Raw genomic sequence first — 11089 nt, 5'->3', positions numbered from 1 at the left:
CTGCTTATAACAAAGGGAAATAATCTGACCGTAGAAGATTACAAGACTGAGGTGAACATCTTGGTTATGCAACATCATAGAAATGGGGTGGTGGTACAAAGCAGTGCTATGAAATGGGTCATTAATGTAAAATCAGTATTACAAAGGGTGAATTGAAAACATTTGTTGGAAGGGTTCTTAGAAAATGCAGTGCACCTGTCAAGAAATCACAAGACACCAATGCAACAAATTTTAGAGTACTGTTCTAACATTTGAAGTCCTTGTCCAATAGGCAAGAAAAATAGGCATCAAGTCAATACAGAGATGTGGAGCTACGATTAAATTGAATGGGAAACCTTACAAGGACAATGTAGTTCTCACGAAATACTGTTGATTATATTTGCATTACCTGTATTTAGAGAAGACTGACAACACACTGTGACCATTATATATCTCTCTTAGGGACCATGAGAATAAAATGAGAGATTAGGGCATTTACAGACACACACAAACCGTGTTTCCCCCTCGCTCAGTACGCGAATGGAATATGACAGAAAAACTGATGATACTCGTGCAATGTATCCTCCGCCATGCTCTATACAGTGGCTTATGGACACACAGCTAAAGATGTAGATAGAATTAGGTATATTTGGCCTTAAGCCTCCTTATACAAAGGTATAAAATGATTGTACTTCCTATGCTGCACACGGGAATGGAATAGGTCTATGATGCAAAAGCTCTGCAGTACAGTGAGAAGGTACTAGCCAGAAAGGACAAAATCAAAGTAGTAAGGCAGCCTTCATCGCCTTCTCATAAGTAAGTTTATTTGAATGTATATGCAAGTTTATTTGAATCACAGCAGGTACATAATAGCCTCAAAATTTTGCACCAATGTTACTCCAGTTGATATCAAATTTATATTACTTCTGTTCAAATACTATTACATAAAAATTCACCGTTTTCTTACAATGTAAACCAGAAAAATTATATTTCAACTGTTTGCACAGCATGTACAGTACACTGGAAGACTTTATTTTAAAACTTATGAGACTAGCATCTGAGGTATAAATGATGAAAACTACAAACATAAGTAACTGCTTTCAAGAGACTACTTTCACATAGTGAACTTACACAGTATGACTACTTTCAGTTTTTTTTTTGTAAATAAAAAAATCTGCAAGTCCATATGAAACGATACTTAATGTATCACAGGAATGAACAAAAATGAGAATCTTACTCCTGTTAATATGTTTTACTACTGAATCAATACTATTTAATGAAGTGCATCTTATAAAATGAAGTATTTACATGACTGAGATATGCTTGTTAATTTCTAATATCACATATTTTGACATTTCGGGGACAATAAACACAATCAACTTCTATATTTGAGTGCCTGATACACAGCTGACTTGTTACTACAGCAGCCCCATAAACTTACAAACTTAATTCTGCTAATCAGTTGCACAATCAGCTTGCATTCAAGCATCACACCAGTAACTTCAGAAAACACTACTTCATTTAAATTAACTAGATATGAACTGATGAACTTCAAGCATTGTAGACAAAATGGCTTTCCTCATTACTCTCAAATTAAGTCCTATTGTCTACTGTTGATTCTAGGAGAGGTCCCGCCCCCTCCCCTCTCCTCTCCATCTGAAAATACGCCATCAGGAGGAATTTATCAGAGAGAGAGAGAGAGAGAGAGAGAGAGAGAGAGAGAGAGAGAGAGAGAGAGAGAGAGAGAGAGAGAGAGAGAGAGAGAGAGACTGACTTGCTTTCTATCACAAATGCTGTTAAAGCATGATATACTTTGATTTGTTGTGAATAATCCTGGTATCATAGTTACATAATAGTGATGTGTTCAGACAAAACTAATATCTACAAATAATAAGACTAGGGCAATGATAATAATATTCGAGGTAACTCATGAAATCATCATTTGAATCATCTGACTAGGCAGGGATTGGTGTGTTGCAGTTTCCGTGGTAGAGGTATATGGGACCTGAACACTCAAAAAACTGGTCAAAGACATCACGATATCCATGATCTCTCCACCAGGTGCACAGCTGCCTGTTCCAGTTGCAAGGTAATATTTTCACGAACTCTGGTCTTTCCCAGGCAAGGAGAGTAATGAAGTCCTGGTCTCCCAAGTGCCCCTGGAAAGTGAAACACACTGTAAAATCAACAACTACTTGAAACTGTATGAAGTAATGTACATGCAAAAGAAATCTATAGCTAATGTTTAACACTTTACACATTTCAGTTTCTAAATTTTGAAATGAATAAAAAAATCTGCTCCTGTGAATGTGATACCATTATAGGTTTTCTATGTGGATTGTCTTGAAAAGTTATACCTCTAACAACAAAAAAATGTCAAAAAATACTTCGATTTGTCACTATAATTTTGTCAAAGGCTAATGATTATCTCAGAGTATCTCCAATGTCTTTGTACGAGACCTAAAGTGATTCTTCATAGGTGCGTGAACATCACTGGCAATTGAATGTAAACAAAAATGCAGTTATTAATGTACCTTCCAAATTTTCCCACTAACTGAAACACTTATTGGCAGGTACAGTGGCGTAAAAAAAAAATAATAATGTAAAATATCTCTTGCTGCAACACACGAGATACATTAACAGGAATTTCCGTACCCAGTGTGATAAATTGATTAGAATAATATTCTCTTGTTTTGCTGTATATCCCTCCAGGGTGGTCTAGAATGAAACACCTAGAGTGTATTGAATACTTGAGACTAAATCTTTCTTTCTAATGGAACTGATTTGACCACTTTTATTGCTGACTAACCATATTATGTCCACTGTTTCAACTGCATGTTGGTTACTGGCGTGTACAGATGAATCTGTTTTATCCGCAACAACAAATTAGTATTATGATGGAGGAGAAAAATTAAGTAATTTTCGACTGCATGCATTTTAGATTAATGCTTGTGCAAACAAGGGAGCCATAATTTCCAAATATTTTTGTATAATGTCCTCCCTAAAAACCCGTTTTGCTTGTTCCTTTAAAATGTTTATTCTCAGTTATTTCTTGATCTTTGATTCCTCCAGTACCATATGATGCACATCCTACAATGACTGAGGCCCTGCACACTCTTACCAACTTCAAATAAATTTCATTTTGTTTGAAATACTTGTTAATCAGTAATGTTTTATTCCATATACTTAATTTTACCCACTGTTATGGGTAACAACTCTGTTGCTTTAATACAACTGTTTAAAACAATCCAATGGGCAGGGCGATAGGCAGACTGATGCTCCTGAAAAGTGTGTAAAACTATGTACCAGTGGCTATGTGGTTTCAGTTCTCTGAGCCTGCAGGTGTGTGTGTGTGTGTGTGTGTGTGTGTGTGTGTGTGTGTGTGTGTGTGTGCGCGCGTGTACTGCTGACAAAGGCCTTAATGGCCGAAAGCTATAATTTAATTGTGTGAATCTTTCTGTTGTGCGTATCGCAACTCAGCATCTCTGCTATACGGTGAGTAGCAACTTTCCTTCGCTGGTATTGTACCACATTACCCTTTATTTAGTGCCACTCCCATCTGTGACTGAGGACTTCCATACAATGTTTTTACATTATATAACTACAAATTGTGTTGCTGATGTTGAAGGATACAGTCATCTCTGAAATCAAAGTTTGTTCTATTTGTGCTAGCAAAGTCAAGAAAAATGCAGTTGTTGCTAGAAATACTAGACATGTTAGATGTACTACCACAGTTGGCCAATTATTGCAAGATGAACCAAGATCTAGTCAAAGAAGTATACAGAAAAACAGGGTGCAACACCTTAAAGGTGTTTTTCAGCAGTGATACACCCATCTGCAAAGAATAGGCAGAGAAAGAGAAACTCTTTTTCCTCCTACATGCTCCTCCTTTCCATCCTTCCTCAACCTGTTTTCATCCCTGAGGAAGGAACTAACCGTTCCAGAAGCGAGGACAGGTTTTTCTACTTTTGTGTGTCTATTGACAGTATTTGTAATTTCACCTCCTGAAGGTGAGTAATGGTTAGCCATATTGTCTCTGTAGTTCAAAACACATTTAATAATGTTGATATTAATAAATTTTGTTAGAGTAGCATTTGGAAGCACACGTAACAGATGTCTAACTTCTTCACAAATTTTTATATAACAGCAACTGTATACTGAACAGAAGCAAGAAATGTATGAACAAGTTAAAACTACTTTAAAGCCCTGTTGACCTATTAATGCAAAACAAAGAAATAGTGGACGGTAGTGATTTCTATACAGATTTTATTAAAAAAGAGAATACAGAATAGCAGATAGTTTTAAGAGTACTGGCGACAGGAAGGGCATCCAACCACCCTTTTAAAACACACATGCCAAATCCAGTTAACTGTAACAGCACTCTCCGCACGTCGGGATTATTGCATGGAAAGAAAGAAAGAGAGAGAGAAAGAGAGAGAGAGAAAGAAAGAGAGAGAGAGAGAGAGAGAGAGAGAGAGAGAGAGAGAGAGAGAGAGAGAGAGAGCTTTAAGAGTAAACAGTACATTGGTAACATGTTTAAAATAATGAAGACAACTTTATGTTACTGATAAGGCAGGGTCGTCAAGTTGTGTAAATTCTGTTGTGCATTCACAAACACCTTTAGTAACACAAAATGACCAGAAGTAATTTCTCTATCATAAAACTGTTACAAACATCTAGTGATTATGACAAAATATCCTCAGAATATAGGAGTCATTCTGAATAGTAGTAGTACCTTTCCTGAGATGTTGAAATATGGTTACGTTAAGCCACTGTATAAGGAAGATGATAAAGAAATAACCAACAAACTTCCACCGAGTCAATTTTGTCTAAATACTCCATACTTTTGAAAACCTAATACATAAGAAGCTTCTTAGCCGTCTAACTACCAATAGAATTACCCAAGTCATAGTTTGGACTTTCAAACATGTATAAACTACATTGAAACACTCATTTAATTACATTGGATTATTGTGTTCCAGCAAATTCTGTGAAATGGTTGATAATAATCTGTAACTGTGAACAATGTCAACAGGGAAGATTCTGATATTCAACAGTAGGTCTTCATGCAGTTGGGAACCAATTTCATGTGTTGCTCCACTTGCATTTCTTTTGAGGCTGTTGAGTCATCGACAGACAGCAAGAAAACCTGCTACCTTTCAAAGCACTGCTTTATTTCAGCAGGTGGACTAAAAAAAAGAACACAATAACATGTTATAGTCACCATGATGTTTATGCCATTTGTCCCATGTTTCTTATGTTATCGGTAAAAGCCGAAATCCTGAAATGCCTAAACATAGCCATCACATCTTTAGTGACAAGCTGTTCCTCTCAAAATATACCGTTGGTCTCACTGAGGCCTTTACAGATCATAAATACCTTCCCAACCTTGCACAGAAACAGATCTCCTGTGCCTTATCTTTCCTGTAAACCAGCACCTCCCAAAATCCCACTGTCTGGCAACAGAGGAGCATTCCTCTCTTGACTCAGAACCACCCAGGACTGGAGCAAGTGAATTACATTCTTCGCTAGGGTTTCAACTGCCTCCCGTCATGCCCTGAAATGAGGAATGTCCTACCCAATATCCTCCCCAACCCTCCCACAAGGGTATTCTGCTGCCCACCAAAACTACATAATATCCTCATCCATCCTTACACAACCTCCGCTCCCAAGACCTTGTCTCATGGCTCATATCCCTGTAACAGCCCTAGATGCAAGACCTGTCCCGCACGTCTTCCCACCAATACCTATTCCAGTCCGGTCACAATCACCACCTAACCCATCAAAGCCACAGCTACCTGTGAAACCAGTCATATGATCTACGGGCTAAGCTGCAACTGCTGGGCTGCATTCTACATCAACAAGCTGTGGCCAGGAAACAATTGGACCACTCTCTTGCAGTGCACCCCGGCTCAAAACAATGTCCTTCATTTCAATGATTGCTTCAAAGCCTGTGCCATCTGGATCCTTCCCACCAACACCAGCTTTTCTGAATTGCTCCTCAGGTTGGAAATCTCCCTGCAATATTGCCTACGTTCCCACAACCTCCTGGTCTAAACCTTCGTTAGTCACTGTCCTTACCCATCTAGCCCCTTCCCTGTTCCCATTCTAGCACTATACAACCCTCTCTGTTCCACCAACACACCCAGTCGTTTTACTCTTCTTTTCCGTTAACCCCCCCCCCCCCCCCTCCCGCCCCTCTCTGTCTAACCTCTCTAGGCACCTAGCTGCCTTACTCTCCACCTTATTGCTGCATACTCCCAGCAGCACTTTACCGTCCCCCATCCCTAACCCGCTACCCCTCCCCTTTGCCACCCCAGCCTCCTCCTTACCCCAAACTGGTTGCCTCTCCCATAATGCACTGCTGCTCACAGTCTGGCTCCAGCTGCCAGAAACTGCAGTCATAAGCGTGCAAGTTGCTTTTGCAAGCATGCAGTATATATATATATATATATATATATATATATATATATATATATATACTGTACTTAATGTGGAATGACAATTTCTATGAACAAATGGTAAGTGTTATCACGAAAAGTCCACACAATACAGTTGTGTTAATTTCTTCATGGTACATTTTGAAACAAATGTGCTGGACTTAGCACCTTACAAACATACGGTGTGGTGCAGGTACATTGCAAACACCTTGGTTGTGTGGAGCCACATTGAGGAACTACTCAGTGACTTCCTCCGATTTTCTTGTCAGTCTCCATGCCAATATAAAATTTACCGTGGAGACAGGTAAGAACAAATAGTTACCCTTTCTGGCTTTACTGGTTACAAGGAGTGGGGAGAACCTGGGACACAGCATGTATCAAAAGCTTACACACACAAATTGTTTCCTGTACAAACAGTCAGATCTCCAACTAAAATGAGGGATGATGAATGAATACATCAGGTGCAGCACCTCTGATCTCAGATGCAACACCTGACAACAACTTCTACAAGAAAGAGGAAAGCCTGAAGCCGAATGCGCCTTGGGATTCCCGTGCTGCAGTAAATAACCACTGCAGGTAGCAAGGGGAGAACTACAGCAGTAATGACCAGGCAAAGGCCCTCAGGCATTGGCTTGACAGATGCATGCTGGCAAAACATCAGAGAAGACATCACACAAACAATGGTCAGAAAAATCATCAAACAAAAATGGTCAAATTACCCAAGACAGAAGCCAACAGATTGTTTCTCAACAAGTGTCTATGAAGGCCTCAATAATTTGTACTTCCAATATTATTCTCTCTAACACTATCCACACAATCCAAAGAGTAACATCAGTTACAGACAATTCTGAAATAAACAGCCCACACTAGGGAACACGAACACATACCCCCAAAACACCCTCCACATACACGATCCATTTCAAATTAATTCCTCCACTACCATGCGAAATCACACAGTTATGTCACAGATCAAAGCAGATGGGTGGTATCATAAACTTTGGTGGACCTGAAACAAACCTACTGCACTCAAATACCAGCAAAAACAAAAACATGAATCAGTGTCTTCTCTGCACTACTTGCCTATATGTGTCCTTTGCACAGAAAACAAAGCATTCTGAGTAGTGTCACACAAAACATGTCATCAGCAAAGATGTACACATGCTTATTTATATTAGTAGTTTTCAGTGACACTCAGTTGATCTGATAAATTGGATTTTCTCCAGTCAACAAACATCATTTCAAGATGTGGAGTAATTTGAAGAGGACTGACTGCTGCTGTTCCTAGAATGAATCAATTTCTTTATGAAAATGTTAGCTCCTTACGGCAGTTGATTAACAGTAGTTACATATAGTATTTAGTCTTTGAACTTTAAGCATATTCTTGAGGCGGGTGCAAAAACTCAGATAAGCCAATGGCAATGTTGTATGAAGACAATTTGTTTCAAATGGTATGCCTGTGGAAATAGGGAATATAGCAAGAAGATACTGACCTACAGATCAGTAGTGGGTTGTTTCTTTCAAATATACTACTCTCCAACCTACATCTGTAGAATATTCTCCACTTTGATGAGCTCTTCACCTTCTTTACAATTTCATGTTTCAGGTTCTGAATTCTAAGGCTGAAGATTGCACTGTTCATTGCGGTATGGTGACCTGATTTGCCCCTCCACAAATAATTGACGGAATGCCGATGAAAGTGCCAATGAGACTGATTATTAAATAAGACAGCACTCCATTACACAAGATTAAGGTAGAAAATTAATCAAAAAATATTGATTTTTAAGTAAAAAAAGCCCTGGTTATGTAAATATATTTGCAAAGGACTAACATTTTATATTAAACTCCCATCTGCGTTACCACCATATCTTACACAAAATTACAGCAATCATTAAACACTGGTACACTGTTGAAAGATTTATTATCAGCACATCCCTTTTCTTCTCGAAAACACCTCTTTCAATGCTATATTGAGCATGTGGTTGGGAGATTATGCCTTCAGTTTTTTGTCCACATGATGTTGGACAACTTACCTTGAAATTGTATTTTGAAGCAAGCTGTGTGACAGACTGTGGCTGGAGTAGCCTATGGTACTCCTCCGAGTTACGCATTTGTTTCAGATGGAGAAGTACTACACCACTGTTCACACCAGGAAATCCGCCGCGGGAAGGAGGATCACCAAATAACGTTCCTTTATGCTTTCGTCTGTATGAGTGCAGCACATGATGATACACTGGTGTCAATTCTGGTGCCATCCCCAATACAGTTTTTCTGCCAAAACTGTGAATTCACATTCCATTGCACAGAACTTTACTTTCAAGATAAATTGTTATGATAAAGCTAAGCACTAACAAGTAGCAATAAGCCAAACTGTAACATTAATTCCTTCAGATCAATAGGAAGGTTCCCTGCATTGTTTCAAAATGACATTTTAGGGTCTCACCTGTCAAATTCCCGGAATAAGTCTGCTACATCAGCTAGAAATTTGGTATCAATATCAAACATAATAGCACGCTCTTGTCGTTCAGCTATTCTGTGCAAACCAAGGGACAAAAAGAATAATGCATCGCTATAGTAAGACCCCGGCTGTGAGCTGAAATGTGGCTGCATAGCAGCAACAATGTCAGACACACGATCTGTAGCTTCATCTATATCATAATATGACACCTGAAACGAAACGTTTTGTCAGCAGTCGTTATTACACTATTATGAAGAAAATATTTGACTTTAAGTGAAAAATTACCGTAAAATATTTCTTAATCGTGTTCTGAACACTATGAATCACATCCTCTCCACTACTCCTACTGGAACTATCAGTTATTACGTGCAGATTAATTCTGACAGAAGAGTGCTCCAACATAGAGAGCAGAAACGTTTTGAATTTCATTTCCATCTGATAATTGCTTTGAACTTTGGTAAATGTGCACCATACATTGATAGGTTCTGCCTCACTAGTCCGTTTGTCCGCTCTTGTCGCTGAAGTGAAATTAGAAATTCGCGCCTTTGTTTCATGTTTCTTGTTAAGTCCGACGAGTGACAGCGTCCTGTTTTCGCGAGACACTGTTTTTCTGTTAACTTGTAGTTCCGATGTTATTAACCCATACAACAAAATAAGCAACGTGGCTACGGCTATTAAATTTATTAGAACCTTATACAACATACGCATGAAGACTCCACTTTCATGATCAGCAGGTCAAACACACAAACGTATCCAAATACCACAGCAGTCAGCCCAGCTTTCGATACAATCGAATACAATATCTCGACACATCGAAGATCGATTGCTCGACCGAAAACTGTGTATATAAAACATCATAAATTTTGTCGCAGTTGTTTGAAGAAATATTTTTTGAGTCTAAACTATTTGGATTAGCGCAACATTATAGAAAACATAATCTCAGACATAATAATTACTTATCATGGGAACTCATTTATGCGTCTTATATTAACTGGTCGCAATTAACCCTCGGTAATTGACGTACTCTGTAAGACTCTCTTCCTTATTTGTAACGAAAGTTGTTTATGAGCGGATGATCGACAGCTTTATATCGATTTATACAGCAACAAGTTGTTGTAAGTGCCGCGACCTTTAAGCCTCGCCGGAAGCATCCAAGCCAAAATAAGGAAATATCTAAGTATCTCTGTTTAATTTTCACAGAATTTGACACTGTGTGTCCTGTATTCATGTAATACGTCATATATTTAACAATGGTTTTCTGTAATGAGTTAAGTGACATATGCTGTCGACGACAATAAACGTTAATGAAGACTGATGTATACTATCCTAAAAACTGTAAAGTGCGTCCGCACGATGCAATTTTTCCGTTCAACTTAGCGCATGCGTTTAAATTTCTAACAGCGCAACTGGGCATGCTCATTTCTGCATGCGTTAGTTCCTTGAAATGAAACGGAGGCGGTGCGTAAAGACGCATTGCTTCCCTAGATCGGTGGGAATCTCAAGAACTGTTTAGCACACGACAGGCAGCTTTGGCGATGTGTGTTCTGTTGTGTCGTGAGTTGTGGTTATGCTGAAAGTCGATTTATGTGCAATAAAGTCTGTTGACTCGAAAGAAAGGAAGCTGAAATTTGTAAATGATTACAAAGAGAAGTGATAGGATATGGAATGCCGCTTCAAAAGATTACTTGCATAAAAATTTGGAGTTTGACGTCCTGACCGTCAAATCTGCTATTAGATAAAAAGTCTCCGATAATAAACATCATATCAGAAACCATAAAGAATACGACAACGCGTCTAGAAGCAGCAAAACAGAGAAGAAGAGGAAGAAGCCTACAAATACATGAAAAAAGTATATGAAAACTGTTGACGAATATTCTTGCTTCTGGCACTTAATAGCACAACAGAGAAACCTGACGTCTGAACAAAACAATTGTAGAGTTTGTGTAGCTTCTTAACGAACTATTAGACAATGATATGTAGGACTCTGATGATTCAAAATACACAAAATTGTATAACACAACTTCCATTCTAGTGGCTTCTGGCGTCTATAACATTCACGGATTTGTCTAGTCCTAGGATGTTAATCTACACATAATCTTTCGTGGTTAAAGTTTAAATAACTATTTTATAAAATACAATGCAAATGACGCACTGAAAACTGATTAACTTTCACTTACCGACTAGGAAACTCCCTTACGTATTTCTCAGTTCCAGG

At 38.5% G+C, this 11089-nt stretch overlaps 1 protein-coding gene across 1 annotated transcript; it reads right to left on the bottom strand.

The window, feature by feature from the left end:
• Positions 1 to 783: 783 nt before the first annotated feature.
• On the bottom strand, positions 784 to 9650 carry LOC126269433 (xyloside xylosyltransferase 1). Its single transcript, XM_049973993.1, has 4 exons — positions 9579 to 9650; positions 8860 to 9083; positions 8450 to 8696; positions 784 to 2138 (listed from the first exon to the last, which is right to left on the bottom strand). Exons 1-4 carry the CDS (start codon positions 9597 to 9599, stop codon positions 1935 to 1937), a joined length of 696 nt encoding a protein of 231 aa, XP_049829950.1. The 5' UTR covers positions 9600 to 9650; the 3' UTR covers positions 784 to 1934.
• Between the last annotated feature and the right edge of the window lie 1439 nt (positions 9651 to 11089).

Source organism: Schistocerca gregaria, chromosome 1 (assembly GCF_023897955.1).
Source record: "Schistocerca gregaria isolate iqSchGreg1 chromosome 1, iqSchGreg1.2, whole genome shotgun sequence".
NCBI classification, from domain to species: Eukaryota; Metazoa; Arthropoda; class Insecta; order Orthoptera; family Acrididae; genus Schistocerca; species Schistocerca gregaria.
The sequence above is the reverse complement of the archived record's forward strand: the minus strand, read 5'-3'. Positions and strand labels throughout refer to the sequence as shown.